The 21,454-nt window shown below is 44.3% G+C and overlaps 1 protein-coding gene across 1 annotated transcript in view; it reads left to right on the forward strand.

The window, feature by feature from the left end:
- The window catches only part of slc39a6 (solute carrier family 39 member 6), a 46,058-nt gene extending 27,128 nt beyond the window's left edge, over positions 1–18,930 (forward strand). The window contains exons 8-12 of the mRNA XM_014139142.3: positions 11,014–11,098; positions 11,660–12,058; positions 13,347–13,427; positions 13,958–14,148; positions 17,315–18,930. Coding sequence (XP_013994617.1) covers positions 11,014–11,098; positions 11,660–12,058; positions 13,347–13,427; positions 13,958–14,148; positions 17,315–17,467 — 909 coding nt within the window. The 3' untranslated portion in view covers positions 17,468–18,930. The remainder of the gene's footprint in view (positions 1–11,013; positions 11,099–11,659; positions 12,059–13,346; positions 13,428–13,957; positions 14,149–17,314) is intronic.
- Positions 18,931–21,454: the final 2,524 nt, after the last annotated feature.

Raw genomic sequence — 21,454 nt, forward strand, 5'->3', positions numbered from 1 at the left:
AGAGACTGACTGACAGACAGAGAGACAGAGAGCGAGCGACTGATTGAGAGAGATGGATACTTGATTGACTGACAGAGGCTGACTGACTGACAGAGACTGACTGACAGAGATGCGTCCAAGTTTAAAAATTTGTTTTACTTAATCTTTTCTACATGGTCAAATAAGTGACGACATCAAAAGTATGGAATCATGTAGCTTGACTGCGAGCCGTGCCTAAATAGGGCTTTTTTACAGACAGAAATAAGGGTTGGTGTGGTTACATGTTGTGTGGCCAGTTGGACAAATTCTCTAAAATGACATTGGTGGCAGTGTATGGTAGAGAAATTAATGTAACATTTTCTTGCAAAAGCTCTGGTGGACATTCTGCAGTCATTATGACAAATGCATGCTCCCTCGACTTGGACATCTGTGCCATTGTGTTTTAGGGCACATTTTATAGTGGCCTTTTATTGTCCACAGCACAAGGTGCACCTGTGTAATGATCCTTCAAATGAATCAGCTTCTTGATATGCCACACCTATCAGGTGGATGGATTATTTTGACAAAGGATAAAGTGCTCACTAACAGAGGTGTGTGTGTGTGTGTGTTGCGTTTTTTTTATTTTTTGCATTTGGAAAGTATTCAGACCCCTTGACTTTTTCCAAAATCTTGTTATGTTAGTCTTATTCAATAACGGAATATTTTTTCCCCCCCCTCAATCTACACACAATACCCCATAATTAAAAAGCAAAAATTTATACATAAAACAACTCACATTTACATAAATATTCAGACCCCTTTACTCAGTAGTTTGAAGCACCTTTGGCAGCGATTACAGCCTCGAGTCTTCTTGGGTATGACACTACAAGCTTGGCACACCTGTATTTGGGGAGTTTCTCCCATTTCTTCTCTGCAGATTCTCTCAAGCTCTGTCAGGTTGGATGGGGAGCGTCGCTGCACAGCTATTTTCAGGTCTTTCCAGAGATATTCGATCAGGTTCAAGTCCGGGCTCTGGCTGGGCAACTCAAGGACATTCAGAGACTTGTCCCGAAGCCACTCCTGCGTTGTATTGGCGGTGTGCTTAGGGTCGTTGTTCTGTTGGAAGGTGAACCTTCACCCCAGTCTGAGGTCCTGAGCGCTCTGGAGCAGGTTTTCATCAAGGATCACTCTGTACTTTTGCTCTGTTCATCTTTCCCTCGATCCTGACTAGTCTCCCAGTCCCTGCCGATGAAAATCATCCCCACAGCATGACCACCATGCTTCATTATAGGGATGGTGCCAGGTTTCCTTTAGAAGTGACGCTTGGTATTCAGGCCAAAGTGTTCAATCTTGTTTTTTTCAGACCAGAGTCTTGTTTCTCATGGTCTGAGAGTCCTTTAGGTGCCTTTTGGCAAACTCCAAGCGGGCTGTCTTGTGCCTTTTACTGAGGTGTGGCTTCCGTCTGGCCACTCTACCATAAAGGCCTTATTGGTGGAGTGCTGCAGAGATAGTTGTCCATCTGGAAGGTTCCCCCATCTCCAAAGAAGGAACTCTGGAGATCTGTCACTGACCAAGGCCCTTCTCCCCCGATTGCTCAGTCTGCATGTGCGGCCAGCTCCAGGAAGAGTCTTGGTGGTTCCAAACTTCTTCCATTTTAAGAATGATGGAGGCTGTGTTCTTGGGGACCTGTGTTCTTGGGGACCTTCAATGCTGCAGAAATCTTTTGGTACCCTTCCCCAGATCTGTGCCTTGACAAAATCCTATCTCAGAGATCTATGGGCAATTCCTTTGACCTCATGGCTTGGTTTTTGCTTTTTATTTAATCCATTTTAGAATAAGGTTGTAACGTAAAAACAAATTGTGAAAAAAAGTCAAGGTGTCTGAATACTTTCTGAATGTGTGTGTACAAAGCATTAGGAACACCTTCCTAATATTGAGTTGCACCCCCGCTTTAGCACTCAGGACAACTTCAATTCATCAGGCAATGGACTCTACAAGGTGTCGGAAGTGTTCCACAGGGATGCTGGCCCATGTTGACTCCAATGCTTCCCACAGTTGTGTGAAGTTGGCTGGATGTCCTTTGGGTGGTGGACCATTCTTGATACTCACTGGAAACTGTTGAGCGTGACAAACCCAGCACCTATGCTGTACTTGACGCAAACCGGTGCGCCTGGCACATACTACCATACCCCGCTCAAGGGCACTTACATTTTTTTGTCTTGCCCATTCACCCTCTGAATGGCACACAATCATTTTACATTTTAGTCATTTAGCAGACGCTCTTATCCAGAGCGACTTACAGTAGTGAATGCATACATTTCCTACATTTTTTTCCCCCCCCCGTACTGGTCCCCCGTGGGAAACGAACCCACAACCCTGGCGTTGCAAACACCATGCTCTACCAACTGAGCCACACGGGACCACAATCCATGTCTCAGTTGTCTCAAGGCTTAAATTATTCTTTAACCGGTCTCCTCCCCTTCATCTACACTGATTGAAGTGGATTTAACAAGTGACATCAATAAGGGATCATAGCTTTCACCTGGATTCACCTGGTCAGTCTGTCATGGTAACACGTTTTAGGGATGATGCAGACAGTGTCGAATTAACGACAGTTTATTAATAGAACAGGGGGCAGGCAAAATGACAGGTCAAGGGCATGCAGAGGTCAGTAATCCTGATCAGAGTCTAAAAGGTACAGAACGGCAGCCAGGCTCAGGGTCAGGGCAGGCAGAATGGTCAAAACTGGAAACAGACAGCAGCTGGTAGGCTTGATGAACAAAGCGAACTGGCAACCGACACAGAGAACACAGGTATAAATACACTGGGGATAATGGGGAAGATGGGCGATACCTGGAGGGGGTGGAGACAAGCACACAGACAGGTGAAACAGATCAGGGTATGACACATGGAAAGAGAAATGTTCTTAATGCTTTGTATCCTCAGTGTATATGGCTCCCACTTTAAACAAACTACAATCTATAAAAGCTTTATATAGCATACATTGTCTTGATAAGAACACCATAGATGCTTTACAAATCATCTATAAGCTGATATCATATTCCTACTGCATAAGGAAGAGTCTTTCTATAACCTAGGGTACCAGTGAGGATTTCCTACACTGGACAACTTGTTACAGCTGTTGATAATCCATTGATAATAATCTGCCAATTTTTTTGATAGAATATTGCACAAAACCCAACTCTTCCTATGAATTATTCTGGATATAATGATTAACAAATGACATGGTCTAGTGGGCTTATTCACAACACGATCACATGATCTGGTAATGAAATAACATAAATACATTTTTGTCACGACTTCTGCCGAAGTTGTTCCCTCTCCTTGTTCGGGCGGTGTTCGGCTGTCGACCGACCTTCTAGCCATCGCTGATCCATTTTTTTATTTTCCATTGGTTTTGTCTTGTCTTCCATCACACCTGGTTCCAATCCCACCAATTACATGTTGTGTGTTTAACCCTCTGTTTCCCTTCATGTCCTTGTCGGTGATTGTTTATTGTAAGTGTATGTGTACGTCTGTACTGGTGTGCGTCGGGTTATGTTACCCATTGATTTTTATTATTATGTTTTCCGGTGGGTTTTTGTAAATAAACTGCGCCGTTGGAAACAGTTATTTCTCTCCTGCGTCTGACTTCTCTGCCGCCAGTTAAACACCCTTACAGAATCACCGACCCAAACTATGGAGTCAGCAGGAAACGGTACCCCGGTCATAGGAGTGGAGGAGCGCGTCCAGGAGCATGCAGCAATACTACACCATCTTGGCACCACCATGGACCGCGTTGTCCAGACAATGGACCGCTGGGAGAGACAGGGAGTTCTTCCAGGGCCTCCACCAGCACAACCGGGTCTCCCCTGAGCGCCCCTTTCCCGCCTGAACCCAGTGGGATTAGTCTCTCCTTACCCCAGGAGTACGACGGGAGGGCTGCGAACTGCCAGGGGTTCCTGTTGCAATTAGACCTCTACCTGGCCACCGTCCACCCGGCTCCATCGGGTCGTGAGAGGGTGTCTGCCCTCGTCTCGTGCCTCACTGGGAAAGCCCTGGAGTGGGCCAACGCCATGTGGAGAGAGGGAGATGTGGCGTTGGACCAGTTTGAGGAGGTCACCCAGTCTTCAACCACCCGCCCGAGGGTAGAGTGGTGGGTGACCGCCTCTACCATCTGAGGCAGGAGACGAGGAGCGTCCGGGAGTTCGCCCTGGAGTTTGGGACCCTGGCTGCCGACGCGGGATGGAACAACAGGGCCCTGATCGACCATTACCGCTGCAGTCTGCGCAAGGAAGTCCATCGGGAGCTGGTCTGCAGAGACACCACCCTCACGTTCGACCAGCTGGTGGACCTGTCCATCCGGCTGGAAAACCTGCTGGCTACTCGCGGACGTCCAGATCGGGGTCTGGTGGTTCCATCCTCCCGCACCCCCTCTCCTATACCCATGGAGCTGGGAGGGATGGTGCGCAGGGAGACCGGAGGGGGTTCTCTCTTGTGCACCATCTGTGGCCGCAGAGGTCACACTGCCGGTCGGTGCCGGGTTGGTTCCTCTGGGGGTCGAGGCAGCAGGCAGGGCGCTCTGGCGTCACCCCAGGTGAGCCGGCATCATTTTCACCCAGAGCCCTCTGTTTCACAAATGTTTTTGTCTGTCACTTTTCCTGAGTTTTCCCCGCATTCCCAGCATAAGGCGCTCGTAGATTCAGGCGCGGCTTGGAATTTCATTGATAGAGCGTTAGCTCATAGTATAGGGACCCCCATTGTTCCTGTGGATGTGCCCTTCCCCATTCACGCCTTAGATAGTCGACCATTAGGGTCAGGGTTAATTAGGGAGGTCACCGCTCCTTTGGGCATGGTGACGCAGGGGGGTCACACGGAGAGAATAAGTATTTTCCTTATTGACTCTCCTGCATTTCCCGTGGTGTGGGCCTACCCTGGTTAGCTTGTCATAACCCCACTGTTTCTTGTGTGCATTCCCCCTGAATATTCCGATTTGGCTCTCGCTTTCTCCAAAAAGAAGGCGACTCAATTATCACCTCATCGACAGGGCGATTGTGCGATAGATCTCCTGGTAGACGCTGCAGTTCCCAGGAGTCACGTGAATCCCCTCTCACAGGCGGAGACGGAGGCTATGGAAACATATGTCTCTGAATCCCTGCGTCAGGGGTACATTCGGTCCTCCACTTCACCAGCTTCCTCGAGTTTATTTTTTGTGAAGAAAAAGGAGGGAGGTCTGCGCCCGTGTATTGACTATCGGGGTCTGAATCAGATCACTGTTAGGTATAGTTACCCGCTACCGCTCATAGGCACAGCGATAGAGTCAATGCACAGGGCGCGCTTCTTCACCAAACTAGATCTCAGGAGCGCTTACAACCTGGTGCGTATCCAAGAGGGGGACGAGTGGAAGACGGCTTTTTGTACAACCTCGGGGCACTATGAGTACCTCGTCATGCCGTACGGGTTGATGAATGCGCCATCAGTCTTCCAAGCTTTTGTAGACGAGATTTTCAGGGACCTGCACGGGCAGGGTGTAGTGGTGTATATCGATGACATTCTGATATACTCCGCTACATGCGCCGAGCATTTGTCCCTGGTGCGCAAAGTGCTTGGTCGCCTGTTGGAGCATAACCTGTACGTCAAGGCTGAGAAATGCCTGTTCTTCCAGCAGTCCGTCTCCTTCCTAGGGTACCGCATTTCTACTTCAGAGGTGGAGATGGCGAGTGACCGCATTGCAGCCGTGCGTAATTGGCCGACTCCCACCATGGTAAAGGAGGTGCAGCGGTTCTTAGGGTTTGCCAACCACTACCGGAGGTTTATCCGGGGTTTTGGTCAGGTAGCGGCTTCCATTACCTCACTGCTGAAGGGGGGCCCGGTGCGCTTGCAGTGGACAGCTGAGGCGGACAGGGCTTTTAGTCACCTGAGGGCTCTGTTTACCCCGGCTCCCATGCTGGTCCATCCGGATCCCTCTTTGGCGTTCATAGTGGAGGTGGACGCGTCCGAGGCTGGGATAGGAGCTGTGCTCTCTCAGCACTCTGGTACGCCACCGAAACTATGATGTGGGGGACCGGGAGCTGTTAGCTGTCGTCAAGGCCTTGAAGGCGTGGAGACATTGGCTTGAGGGGGCTAGACATCCTTTTCTCATCTGGACTGACCACCGCAATCTGGAGACTGAACCCTCGCCAGGCAAGGTGGGCCATGTTTTTCATCCATTTTGTGTTTACCCTTTCCTACAGACCAGGCTCCCAGTCCCTCCTGCAGCAAAGCACCCCCACAACATGATGCTGCCACCCCCGTGCTTCACGGTTGGGATGGTGTTCTTCGGCTTACAAGCCTGCCCCTTTTTCCTCCAAACATAACGATGGTAATTATGGCCAAACAGTTCTATTTTTGTTTCATCAGACCAGAGGACATTTTCTCCAAAAAGTACAATCTTTGTCCCCATGTGCAGTTGCAAACCGTAGTCTGGCTTTTTTATGGCGGTTTTGGAGCAGTGGCTTCTTTCTTGCTGAGTGGCCTTTCAGATTATGTTGATATAGGACTCGTTTTACTGTGGATATAGATACTTTTGTACCTGTTTCCTCCAGCATCTTCACAAGGTCCTTTGCTGTTGTTCTGGGATTAATTTCCACTTTTCGCACCAAACTACGTTCATCTCTAGGAGACAGAACGTGTCTCCTTTCTGAGCGGTATGAGAGCTGCGTGGTCCCATGGTGTTTATACTTGCGTACTATTGTTTGTACAGATGAACGTGGTACCTTCAGGCGTTTGGAAATTGCTCCCAAGGATGAACCAGACTTGTGGAGGTCTACAATAATATTTCTGAGGTCTTGGCTGATTCCTTTTGATTTTCTCATGATGTCAAGCAAAAAGGCACTGAGTTTGAATGTAGGCCTTGAAGTACATCCATAGGTACACCTCCAATTGCCTCAAATGATGTCAATTAGCCTATCAGGAGCTTCTAAAGCCATGACGTTTTCTGGAATTTTTCCAAGCTGTTTAAAGGCACAGTCAACTAGGTGTATGTTAACTTCTGACCCACTGGAATTGTGATAGTGAATTATAAATGAAAGAATCTGTTTGTAAACAACTGTTGGCAAAATTACTTGTGTTATGCACAAAGTAGATGTCCTAACCGACTTTCCAAAACTATAGTTTGTTAGCAAGAAATTTGTGGAGTGGTTGAAAAACGAGTTTAATGACGCCAACCTAAGTGTATGTAAACGTCCGACTTCAACTGTAGGTGAAAGCTATGATCAATTACTGATGTCTTATTAAATGCACTTGAGTCAGTATAGGTCAGGTATTCCCAAACTGGGGTACGTGATGTCGTTGGGAGTACCCCAAATAAAAATGTGATTCTCGCGAATTCCACAAATGGTCCGTATGTAACCAAACGTAGCTGCTGCTCATGTTGGTATCTGTATTGATGGTGCAAAAGCCATGACAGGGAGATATAGTGGAGTGGTAACACGCGTGGAAGCATTTGCTCCCGACGCCACTTGGGTACACTGCAGTATCCACCGAGAGGCTCTTGCTGCCAAGGAATGCCTGTCAGCTTGAAAGACGTTTTGGACACTACAGTGAAAATGGTTAACTTTGTTAAAGCAAGGCCCCTGAACTCTCGTGTATTTTCTACACTATACAATGATATGGGCAGCGACCATGTAACGCTTTTACAACATACAGAAGTGCGCTGGTTATCAAGGGGCAAAGTATTGACATGTTTTTTTAAATTGAGAGACGAGCTTAAAGTTTTCTTTACTGACTAGAATTTTCACTTGTCTGACCGCTTGCATGATCACGAGTTTCTCACATGACTGGCCTATCTGGGTGCCGTTTTTTTCTCGCCTGAATGAGCTGAATCTACGATTACAGGGACTCCGCAACTATATTCAATGTGCGGGACAAAATTGAGGCTATGATTAAGAAGCTCTTCTCTGTCTGCATTAACAAGGACAACGCACAGGTCTTTCTGTCATTGTATGATACTTTTGTGTGCAAATGAACTCAAGCTTACGGACAATGTTAAATGTGATATACAGTGGGGGGAAAAAGTATTTGATCCCCTGCTGATTTTGTACGTTTGCCCACTTAAAAAGAAATGATCAGTCTATAATTTTAATGGTAGGTTTATTTGAACAGTGAGAGACAGAATAACAAACAAAAAAATCCAGAAAAACGCATGTCAAAAATGTTATGAAATGATTTGCATTTTAATGAGGGAAATAACTATTTGACGCCTCTGCAAAACATGACTTCGTACTTGGTGGCAAAACCCTTGTTGGCAATCAGAGGTCAGACGTTTCTTGTAGTTGGCCACCAGGTTTGCACACATCTCAGGAGGGATTTTGTCCCACTCCTCTTTGCAGATCTTCTCCAAGTCATTAAGGTTTTGAGGCTGACGTTTGGCAACTCGAACCTTCAGCTCCCTCCACAGATTTTCTATGGGACTAAGGTCTGGAGACTGGCTAGGCCACTCCAGGACCTTGATGTGCTTCTTCTTGAGCCACTCCTTCGTTGCCTTGGCCGTGTGTTTTGGGTCATTGTCATGCTGGAATACCCATCCACAACCCATTTTCAATGCCCTGGCTGAGGGAAGGAGGTTCTCACCCAAGATTTGACGGTACATGGCCCCGTCCATCGTCCCTTTGATGCGGTGAAGTTGTCCTGTCCCCTTAGCAGAAAAACACTCCCAAAGCGTAATATTTCCACCTCCATGTTTGACGGTGGAGATGGTGTTCTTGGGGTCATAGGCAGCATTCCTCCTCCTCCAAACACGGCGAGTTGAGTTGATGTCAAAGAGATCCATTTTTCCCTCATCTGACCACACTTTCATCAGTTGTCCTCTGAGTCATTCAGATGTTCATTGGCAAACTTCAGACGGGCATGTATATGTGTATTCTTGAGCAGGGGGACCTTGCGGGCACTGCAGGATTTCAGTCCTTCACGGCATAGTGTGTTACCAATTGTTTTCTTGGTGACTATGGTCCCAGCTGCCTTGAGATCATTGACAAGATCCTCCCTTGTAGTTCTGGGCTGATTCCTCACCGTTCTCATGATCATTGCAACTCCACGAGGTGAGATCTTGCATGGAGCCCCAGGCCAAGGGATATTGACAGCTCTTTTGTGTTTCTTCCATTTGCGAATAATCGCACCAAATGTTGTCACCTTCTCACCAAGCTGCTTGGCGATGGTCTTGTAGCCCATTCCAGCCTTGTGTAGGTCTACAATCTTGTCCCTGACATCCTTGGAGCGCTCGTTGGTCTTGGCCATGGTGGAGAGTTTGGAATCTGATTGATTGCTTCTGTGGACAGGTGTAATTTTTACAGGTAACAAGCTGGGGTTAGGAGCACTCCCTTTAAGAGTGTGCTTCTAATCTCAGCTCGTTACCTGTATAAAAGACACCTGGGAGCCAGAAATCTTTCTGATTAAGAGGGGGTCAAATACTAATTTCCCTCATTAAAATGCAAATCAATTTATAACATTTTTGACATGTGTTTTTCTGGATATTTTTGTGTTATTCTGTCTCTCACTGTTCAAATAAACCTACCATTAAAATTATAGACTGATCCTTTCTTTGTCAGTGGGCAAACGTACAAAATCAGCAGGGGATCAAATACTTTTTTCCCCCAAATGTATAGCGACGCACCTGAGTGAATTGGACGCGCAATTACACAGGTACTTTCCCGAAACAGATGACACAAACAACTGGATTTGTTATCCCTTTCATGCCCTGCCTCCAGTCCAGTTACCGATATCTGAACAAGAGAGCCTCATTGAAATTGCAACAAGCGGTTCTGTGAAAATTTTATTTAATCAGAAGCCACTGCCAGGTTTCTGGATTGGGCTGCGTTCAGAGTATCCTGCCTTGGCAAATCATGCTGTTAAGATGCTGATGATCTTTGCAACCACGTACCTATGTGAGAGTGGATCCTCGGCCCTCACTAGCATGAACTAAATACAGGCACAGACTGTGTGGAAAATGATTTAAGACTGAGACTCTCCAAAACTCTGCAATTTTGGGTTGTAATGTGCATCCTTTCAAGCACACCCTTCTCATTAACCTGTGGCGAGTTATTTTCGATGAACAAAAAAGGTTTTGTATGTAAGATAAAGAGCAAAATGATTATTATTTGTGCCCTGGTCCTATAAGAGCTCTTTGTCACTTCCCACGTGCCGGGTTGTGACAAACTCATGTTTAATAAATGTATAGTGTGTGTGTGTGTGTGTGGCAGGCTTACAATGATGGCATAAAACAACATTTGCGAGTGCGCTGACCCTGGTGCTAGATGGGAGGGGGTACGCAGTTGGAGGTTGAATGTTTGAATGGGTACGGGGCTATAAAAAGTTTGGGAACCACTGGTCTAGATGAAGGGGAGGAGACAGGTTAAAGAAGAATTGTTAAGCCTTTAGACAATTGAGACATGGATTGTGTACGTGTGCCATTCAGAGGGTAAATGGGCAAGACAAAAGATTGAAGTGCCCTTCAACGGGCTAGTGTAGAGGCTGTTCTAAGGGCAAAAGGGGGGTGGTGGTGGTGTACTATACTTCTGGTACTATACTTGTTTTACAAACTGGGGAACTTTTGTTAGTCTCCACACCGTGAAATGCTATTTCTAGGGGGTTTAGGGTTAAGGTTAGGAGCTAGGGTTGGGGTTAGGTAAAATAGGATTTTGAATGGGACAGAATTGTGTCCCCCCACAAGGTTAGTTATACAAGGTGTGTGTGTGTGTGTGTGTGTGTGCAGTATTTCTGCCGAGACGCGCTTTTAAATGGATAGTCAATTCAATGAATGGGAGCAGCTAGCGTCTCATTGCGCTTATGCTAGAAGCAATGCCCCCTCACCCTTTTCACCACTGCTGAAAACAATCCTAGGAGAAATACTGTTACAACTACATGGTTCCATCATTCAGCATCTTGTATTTGGATTTCTGCTTTGGATTTCATGTATGTTGGGATCTGCAGAATTGGTTTACGGATAGCAATGATCATTTACATAAATGTGATGATTATCTTTGTTCTTACCACTATTAATCTCATATATTAACCAAACAGGTGAAGAAATATGACCAGAATGATGACAAGGTGGATCCTGAGAAACTACCGGGACTGGAGGACAACGACCTAAAGCCAATTGAAGGTCAATCTGAAAGAGATCGTTGATGGTTGTGGAGACATTTAACAAACAATGTGACAACATTCACTATGTCTCAGTGCGTTAAAACACAGATGCAGAGACCAAAAGTTTGACTTGCTAGTTTTAGAATCCTAACATTTATTGACAATGCATGCAACCAGCTTTTACTTACTTTATTTTTATGACGTCTATTTGACAGGGATAATGCACTTTAATCAGCATTTATGTAACGCGTGTGCCAGATTTAGCTCAAAGGCTAATTTTCACCTGTAAGACATTGTCCTTGCGTCAAAACCCAGACAAAAAGACCAAAGGGTTAACATTTAAACGACCATGTGTTGTGGATTAGCAATTACCTACGGAGCACATTTATGCTAGTGTTTGTGAGTTCGAATCCGACCCATGCAATTTCTAACACACACTGTCCGCCTAACTTTGTTTCTCTCACTGTCTCTTTCCAATAAACATGAAAAATACAGAAATTAGTGATTTCCCACTCTTTAAAAAAAAAAAAAAACACAAAACAATTAACCCTGCCTTCTGTCGTGTCCATATCCCCCAAAGATGTGAATACTAACGGAGGTGGCAACTTCGGCGACCACCACAGCGATGGGCTCCACCGGGGCAGCGAGGAGGAAGAGGTAATGCTGGCGCCCGCCACCTCACCCGAGGGCTACGCCTCCATGTCGGGCTCGGCGGCTGCTGCCACCTACACAGCAGGGGACTGTGAGAACAAGTGCCACTCCCACTTCCACGACACGGTGGGCGAGGCAGACAACCTGCACCACCACCACCACGAATACCATCACATCCTGCACCACCACCACTCTCAGAACCACCATCCACACAGCCACTCGCATTCGTACTCGGAACAACACTTCCAGCAGGCGGGTGTGGCCACGCTGGCCTGGATGGTTATCATGGGCGACGGGCTGCACAACTTCAGTGACGGCCTGGCCATCGGTGGGTTCAAGTTTTAACTTGCCCTCAATACAAGGGGAAAGCGTCAGTTTGATAATAGTGTGATAATGCTGTTTAATGTTTGTTTTTCTTTTCAGCTATTTCAGGATGATATAAATAAATTGACAAAGAGAGAAATGAGTTTGCGCTATCATAGAATCAATCAATCAAATGTATTTATATAGCCCTTACATCAGCTGATATCTCAAAGTGCTGTACAGAAACATTATTTCTTAACATTTTTGTAAAGGGAAAGGGGATACCTGGTCAGTTGCACAACTGAATGCATTCAACCTAAATGTCTTCCACATTTAACCCAACCCTCTCTGTGTCAGAGAGGTGCGGGGGGCTGCCTTAATGAACGTCCGCATCATCGGAGCCCGGGGAACAGTTGTTGTTTTTGGGTTAATGGTCTTGCTCAAGAGCAGAACGGCAGATTTATTTATTTTTTCCACCTTTGCCGGCTCGTGGATTCGAACCAGCGACTTTTCGGTTACTGGCCAAATGCTCTTAACCGCTAGTAGTACTAGTCATGACTATACATGAGGATTTAGGAGACGGTACATGGCCCCTACATATTCTTAAATTAACATACTCTTAGGTTTGAACACCTTTTAACCATGGCTTAAGTGTTTGTTCAACAATGAGAAACTTCACTCCTTTTGTATCTGCTGTTTTGTCAAGATCTGATATTTTAAAGTATTATGTCTAGTTTATCACTGTTGAACAGCCATCACTAGCCGTCTACCAGGTGACGCACTCCCACACGACACACACACAAGCTATCACACACACCACATACTCACAAGCACAAAGACGCACACACACTCGCGTACATACTCCCACAGCCAAAGCTGCTGTCCCATGCTATAGACATTTAACCATTGATCACTTCCCGTTTCACACTATTTAAATACTGTATCCCCGACAGCTCATCATAGTAGTTCTACCACTGTACATTGTATTTTAGTTACACTGTTTATACACACTGCTTATTTATACACTGGATTCTTTACATGGCTTACTCTCTTTTGAAGCTGCGTATAGATTGCATTTGATTACTGCTACAGTAATCACCCTGCCGTTCTGGATTGTCTTTTTTCTATTTTTTTTCTTAATTTTAATTGTTAGGAGCTAGTAACATAAGCATTTCGCTGCACCTGATATAACAACTGCTAAACTATGTACGCGACCAATAAACATGGATTTGTTTACATTATTCAACTCAATCTTTCTGACCCATAATGAAGGGTTCTACGGTTATTTCATGTTTCTTAATGACTTCTGACAGGGGCGGCGTTCACGGAAGGGCTGTCCAGTGGCCTCAGTACGTCGGTAGCTGTGTTCTGCCATGAACTGCCTCACGAGCTGGGTAAGACAAAACAGCCTAGCCAATACTTACAGCTGTCATTTTAACTTGAGGTGGACACTTTTGATGTTGAATGAACACCCCCTCTTTTTTTTTGTTTTTTTTTTAACAGTAGCCGTCAAAACTGCTTTCAAAGGTGTGGTTTTCCCCAATTGCATCAAAATGTTGTGCAATGACTGGGCTTTTGCATGTTTCTCTCCCTGTGGCAGTAACACTTGCAATTTGAAAGCACTTCGAGGAATGTTTTGTTCTCTCATAGAACGCAGAACGACAAGCTGACCAATAGAAAAGTTTACTACTATGGGATTGTCTTCGTAAATGTGGACAGCTTTAGCATCTTGAAAGTGCGCCTATTCAGAAATATTTTTCCATGTTCCATATTTTTGGGGTTTGGCAACAATTTAACATTGGCGCAGTGCCGCTGCTAAAGGAATCTAGAAAAAACACTGCCTAGTGCACTGCTCTCATTGAATTGCTGCATCTTTTTCTCCGGTCCATGTGTCCTAAAGCCTTGCATCCTTCCTCCCCCTTAGGTGACTTCGCTGTGCTGTTGAAGGCTGGCATGACAGTGCGACAGGCCATTCTCTACAACATGCTGTCTGCCATGATGGCGTACCTGGGCATGATCACGGGCATCCTCATTGGGCACTACGCTGACAACATCTGCATGTGGATCTTCGCCCTCACCGCCGGGCTCTTCATGTATGTTGCCCTGGTGGACATGGTAAGTCCCATGATTTGAACATTATTAACATACATGTCTGTGTACTCGCAGGTTCTTGAAAGGACATTGTAATGAAGATGGTGTAGCTTTGTAGATGATAGCATTATTGGCCATACTTTTTAAATGTTTTGCACAGGCCGTAGTCATAGTCAGTAGGGGTGTAACGGTACACATATTCGTACCGAACTGTTCATATAGGGACCTCTGTACATAAATATATCTTAAGGCCTATAGGCTATGCCTACGTTGCGTTGTGTGCCTCTTGAGTAAATCGGAGCATGAAAAAACCAACATTTCGGGCTATTCCGTTAAAACAACTAGAGCCTATGCTCAAGTTGTAATCAAAATTTGGATCTTAATTGCTGCGTTTCAAACTTTCTTTTTTGTGAGGCGCAGTCTGGAAGTAGTTACAGTGGTGGAAAAAGTGCCTAACTGTCAATGACTCCAGTGAAATACTACTTGAGTAAAAGTATTTGGTTTTAAATATAAAAAACACCAATAGAAAGGTAAATGTAATTGCAGAAATATACTTAAATATCAAGATAAAAAGTAAATCATTTAAAATTCCTTAAATTAAGGAGCCTAGACGGCACAATTGTCTTTTGTTTTTTATTTATTTACGGATAGCCAGGGGTACACTCAGACAAACTAAGCATTTGTGTTTGAGTCCGCCAGATCAGAGGCAGTAGGGATGACCAGGGATGTTATCTTGTGTGTGTGAATTGGACCATTTTCTGTCCTGCTAAGCATTAAAAATGTAACGAGTACTTTTGGGTGTCAGAGAAAATGTTTGGAGAAAAAAGTACATTATTTTCTCTCGGATTGTAGGGAAGTAAAAGCAAAAGTTGTCAAAAATATAAATAATAAAGTACAGATATATTGGGGTGGTAGGTAGACTGGTGGTTAGAGCGTTAGGCCAGTAACCGAAAGCCGTAAAAATGTGTCGTTCTGCCCCTGAACAAGGCAGTTAACCCACTGTTCCCCAGTAGGCTGTCATTGTAAATAAGAATTTGTTCTTAACTGACTTGCCTAGTTAAGTAAATAAAGTTGTACTTTAAAGTGTTTTTACTTAAGTACTTTACACCACTGACTAGTTATGTACGATGGTGAATGGTGGGGTTGATAAACCTGGAGGATTCTCCATCCTCGTTGAAAACTCCAGTTTGGGAACATTTTGGCTTCCCAGTAGATTACAATGGCGATGGACAGAGGGTATGTTGCCAACGCTCAACGAGAATAGCCTATTCAGCAGCCAACACCTCACGTTTACACATTCCTACCACCGGAGAAAAACACCACAACTTCGTCTCCCCAGACAGAAGCCACTCCTCAGTAAAGGCACATGACGGCTTGCTTGGAGTTTACAAAAAGGCACCTAAAGGCTTGCAGACGATGTGAAACAAGATTCTCTGGTCTAACCAAGATTGAACTCACCAAGCATCACGTCTGGCGGAAACCTTGCACCATCCCTACGGTGAAGCACGGTGGTGGCAGCATCATGCTGTGGGGATGTTTTTCTGCGGCAGATACTGGGAGACTAGTCAGGATTGAGGGGAAAATTAATGGCGTAAAGTACAGAGTGATCCTTGATGAAAACCTGCTCCAGAGCACTCAGGACCTCAGACTGGGGTGAATGTTCACCTTCCATCAGGACAACAACCCTAAGCACACAGCCAAGACAATGCAGGAGTGGCTTCGGGACAAGTCTCTGAATGTCCTTGAGTGGTCCAGCCAGAGACCGGACTTGAACCCAATCTAACATCTCTGGAGAGACCTGAAAATAGCTGTGCAGCAACGCTCCCTATCCAACCTGACAGAGCTTGAGAGGATCTGCAGAGAAAAATGGGAGAAACTCCCCAAATGCAGGTGTGCCAAGCTTGTAGCGTCAAACCCAAGAAGAAGACCCAAGAAGACTTTCCGAAGGCACTGTAACATCACATTATACCGGAGTGGGAAATGAGAAGTACTGTGCTACACACCCTTAATGAAAGTCACACAAGTGCGCATATTCTTTCTGTTTGTAAGAAAACATTATAGCATAGACCTATACAATGTCTAAGCCATGTTTACATATTGATTTCACACGCATATTGCACTTTATTTTAGTATTGTGTTTTTAATTTAAGAAAATACAAAGTGTTGGTGTTCCTGATTTGTTCTCTCATCAGTCATGTCTCGTGATAATCTATGGAATCAGGAATACCAACACTTTGCATTTTCTTACTGTACTAAATCTTTGTTTATTAAACTGTTGACATTTCATTTTCCTGCTAAATGGAAACCATGACCCCAAAACGGCAATACGTACCGAACCGTGGGGTTGGTGAACTGTTACACCTCTAATTTTCAGGCCTTACAAATGTTTTTAGCAGTAGTCAGTTGTCCTCCCACCAACAGAGCAACATTGAGTTTTTTTTTTTTACCAACAGTCATTACCATCTGTTATGCTGGTTCAGCAGGACTTGTCAAAAAGACCCATCCCACCAAGGCAAACAGAATTGTACTGTTGCTTAGCTTTTTGCTAAGCTTGCTGATAAGTGGCCCTCTGAACCATATGGCCTCTTCACACACACCGGGATGCGCACACACACCACACACACACACACACACACACACACACACACACCGTGAGAGAAGCAGATAGGGACTGACTGGGCTGTCACAGGCAGCTGACTGTTGTACAGCCCAGTTAAGTCCCCTCAAGTCTGACCTCTTGTGGCCATGTTGAATGCATGCGATGTCTTCCAAAGCTGCATAGCAATTTCTCGACCAGGAATACAATTAAGGTGCGTCTGTGATTGGAGGCTTCTGTTACCACAAATTTACATTACAAGCGGCTTAGTGGCATTTCAAAATATAGTAAAAATATAGATCTCTTGTGATATGGATATTGCACATGTCAATATAGCAATTTCAATATAAATTTGATAAATCGTGCAGCCCTACCATCATGCATTTAAAAGCAAAGGGTTGGTGTAATTATTGGTTGGAGAGCATTTCCACCATTGTTAAATTCTTTCAAGAAAGTGTAAAATTGTGTACTTAGCAGAAGGGTCGAGAATGGGGATGCAGGCTTGGCCTGTTTACTTGATTCTATGCCTTGAATTAGAAGCTGCTTTCCCAGATAAGTTCCATTCAGTACAACCCAATGTTTGACGTTTCACAGGTCCCGGAGATGCTCCACAACGATGCTGGGGACCACGGCTTCAGCCACTGCGGCTTCTTCCTGCTCCAGAACGCAGGCATCCTGTTGGGCTTCTGCATCATGCTGCTCATCGCAATCTTTGAACATAAAATCCAGCTGGAAATAGACCTCTAAACTGATGGATCTCAATCCTGGTCTCCAAGGACCCCTGTGTTTGCAGGTTTGATTCCAAACCGAACTTGGTACTGGGAGAAGGAGTAGATTAATCGAACATGGTTAGTTGATTAGAACAGAATGTAGCCTTAAGTTTGATTGTAAGCCCACATGCACAGGCATCCTTGGAAAACCAGCAGTGTTGAGAAACACTCCTCAAACTGACAGGACCAAGCGCCATGTGTCTCACCTGCCAAGTGGCCACATCACGAGTCAGCCATTCCTGTGTCTTTCCCTCTCCTCTCCTCCAAGAAGTGAAAAAGAAATGATTAGTATGAACATTTCTTTTTGGTCAAGGTTCGTTCACCTGTTTCAAAAATGTCAATTGGCATGTATTCTGTATGTGTTTTTTATGTCTGTCAAACCTTTGGTGTTGCATAGCTGTCTGTCTTCCCTCAGTGTGCTTCATGTTTTATTTCTGGTCAAGATTTACAGTAAAAAAAAAAAAAATGGAGGACCGTGTTTTGTTGACGAGATGTTTGGAAAGGACAAGCTTTGTTTGTGGGCGTCAGAACAAGGGCCAATCCTTTTAATGTTGTGTTTATTTCAAATCCACAAGGGTCAAGTGAAAGCTCATTGATTGGGCAATGAGGCTTCATGCCCAATTTTGGGGCACTATACCACAGGTTGTGACTTTAAACATTGTATGTGCCAGTCGGTTTGAGCCTGTTTTAATCCCAACCTAACCCACCTCCTTGGTAACAGTGCACCAAGTCTTTAAATGCCCAATCAAAATGAATCAAGCCAATTTAAGGGCAGTTAATATCACTATGCCTCTGGAATTGTGTGCATAGTGTTATACTCGGTGGGGGGGGGGACGACTTAGATCAGTCTTAAGTCTGTTACATTGTCCTCACAGAGGAAACTTGGTTGTAAACGTGTTGTAAATTAGCATTGGTTTGCAGAGCTATTTCAGAGGTACAGTATCTCATAAGTAACACTGTTGAGCATTTTCTTCCCATGAAAGTAGTCTATTAGAGAAGAAAGGCTCCATCTCTATCCCTAAGTTTGTTAATTTAGCCAGTGTCCGTAGGATATCCAGTCAATGGACTAGATAGATATCGATCGATCTGATACATGAATTAATTTTCTCTTCACTAAGTGATTATAGTGGTAACTTCTTTCAAAGGTCCTATGATGAATGTGTGATCTATGTCTGTTCAGATTGAAGCCACAAAGTGGTATTATGTTTTTAAGTTATCGTGCCATAATCTCATCTCGCTGTGTTTTGAAAAGATAACCAAACCTTTGGTCAGGAAAAATTTATGTTTTCATCTCTTTCACACACTGTTTAGGAAGAGGTACATCATGAAGAGAACCATTTTGTGTGCCATTATTTTACTGTTGTGTACGTCAGGCAGCTTTGGATGTAATATGTGTAACTTTACATTCCAGAAGAAAATTAAAGTTATTGCCTACCACCACCTCTTTGGCCTCACTGGATAAGTTGAGTTTGACTGCACCGACAAGAATGTAACGTGTACATTGAAAAGACAAGTCGCTCTGCATAAGAGCGTCTGCTAAATGACTTAAATGTAAATGTAAAATGTACTTTCGATCTGGAACTTGAAAGTAGTTATGCTGCTCGGGCAGGTCCTCTAACATTGAACTCAATTGACAGAGTACCACTGAATAGGGTTGGGCAGTATTCAGATTTTCATACTGTGGGGGGCACAAAACAATTTGAATGTCTGCTGTAACCAAGAAGCTTGATCTTGACACTAAGCTAAACTCGTAACATTTCTTTTGGAGGCAATTTTTTTAGTTAGCAAAACAAATGCATTAGCTGGAGCCCTGAGCTGGATATCATTTATTAGATGTCTTTATTATACTTTTAATCATACCGTCGGTATTTGGAATATCCTGATATGGTATATCGCCCATGCCTACCACTGAAAATTGCTTCCAGAGAAAATGTGAGTTTAGTCGTTTGAGCTCTTGGTGACCACTGGATGGCAGTCTAAATCCATTAGCAGGTTCTGTGTGTTTATGTATTTGTGTGTAGGTAATGTAATCACTACCTTTATCAAGTCATTGGTCATTGTACCATGTTGAAATAACATGAGCTACTTGAATTGTAGGTGCTACTTCATACAACTGTGATAAGTTGAACAAGCATTTTAACATTTTATATAATTGTATAACTTTTTAGTTTAACATATCACATCTAATTTCCTCATAGGTAGGGTTACGTATTTTGTTTGTTACCTTTTTCTTATTCATCATTCATGTTCAGCCTTCAAGCAAAGGCTCTACAGACGGGGGAAAAAAACATTGGACCTCCTTGACATAGAATAACTCTTTCTTCATCAACTGGGCTGACGTGAAGATTCACGGATACAAACTAATGCATCCAAGCGGGGTACTGTATGTGGTGACCCCAAAAACAGGCAGGTGTTTACTTCATATTGTAGACCCCCATGGAGTGCATGTTTGGTCGGAAGTCTCTGGGACCGAGATCAGCTAGCTAGCGATACATTACCTTCACAACCAAGAAGAGGACATGGAGGAACATTAAGAGTAAGGATCATTTTTGTCTTGTAATTTCACATGTGGAAGGTGCATTGAAACAATTAGCTAACGTGATTATATCATTTCTAGCATAGCCAACTAGCTAGCTTGCAAGCTATATGAATGATACAATAAAACTAGCTACTCGAGGGGATCGCTATGTCTATTTTGAAGAACAAGTAACGTTAAAACAACGACATTGCAAAAGGAGGCAAATTATTATTATAAACTTTTGTCGTCATTTTGATGATGCCATATTGATTTTAGCTGTATAACATTATCTAGGCTAGTTAAGATTGAGGGGAGACCACAGGATTTTAAGTTAACGTTAGTATTGCTAGCTAGCTATTTTTGATGCAATGTGTTCTACCATCCATTTGACGACATGACAGTAATGACTAAGTTGTTTCCTACTAAGCATCATATTTCCAGGCCACTATAGTGTTATTTAGATGAAACAGTCATTAGCCTCTATCTATCACGACTTGTTGGCACCACTATGGCGCTGCCGGCAGAGTGCGACTTGAGGACGCATGACGCGGCCCAGTGACGGATGTGCAACTCATGAATAACAACATTTCTTTTACATTTGTCTATTTTGCCTAGCTCTCTGACCGTGTGTATGCGTCTGTCTGTATGCCTGCCAGCCTGTCTGTCTTGGCGTTTCCGATGTGGCTGGAGGAGTGGTGGTGGCCATAGGAGGGTAAATTGAATACTGGAGCCCATGTATAAGCTCTTTGTCATGAAGTTAATGTATAACAGCTGATACAAGTATGCTGTTTTTGCTACTACTACAGCGCTAGGTAGCCAGTACATGTTCATATGGATTTAGAGTGCTATTTCATTTATGTACAGGGTCCACTTTGACCTAACACAACAATCCAGACTAAGCATTTGCAAAATATAAGAATGAATACTAGTATTACATGGAGCGTGGCCTGATCCTAGATCAGCACTCCTACTCTGGTGGAGAATTCGCTCTCCCTCATCCTGTCTATAACTTCAGACTGACCCCCTGGTTTATAGATTAGTGGATGTGAGTGAGTGGACATACAGATATGGGACTAGTTTAGCAACATCAGCTCTTCTCAACTGGTGGCAAGGATTTATTTTACATTCAATCACCATTCTGCATTCAACATTTTTATTGCAGGAGAGGTGAGCAATTATCAGATCCCCCTGCTGTCGTTCACCCCTTGGTGCAGTGTGCTGACCATCGCTGCAGCCAATTCTCCATTCTGGCCAATGATTATACCACAATTCTCATCCGACCATAAATTCATACATTGAGCCCCTGGATGGAAGTCCAGCGTCGAAGATCTTTGTGCCTTCCAGGACATCCAGGCATACTTCAATCTTAGGAAGAGAATTGAAGAGTGAAATCGTTGATCCCTCTATAGTCAACACACCAATGTACACCTCCATCCTTCTTCCTGA

This window comes from Salmo salar, chromosome 14 (genome assembly GCF_965601325.2).
Source record: "Salmo salar chromosome 14, fSalSal1, whole genome shotgun sequence".
In the NCBI taxonomy this organism is placed as follows: domain Eukaryota; kingdom Metazoa; phylum Chordata; class Actinopteri; order Salmoniformes; family Salmonidae; genus Salmo; species Salmo salar.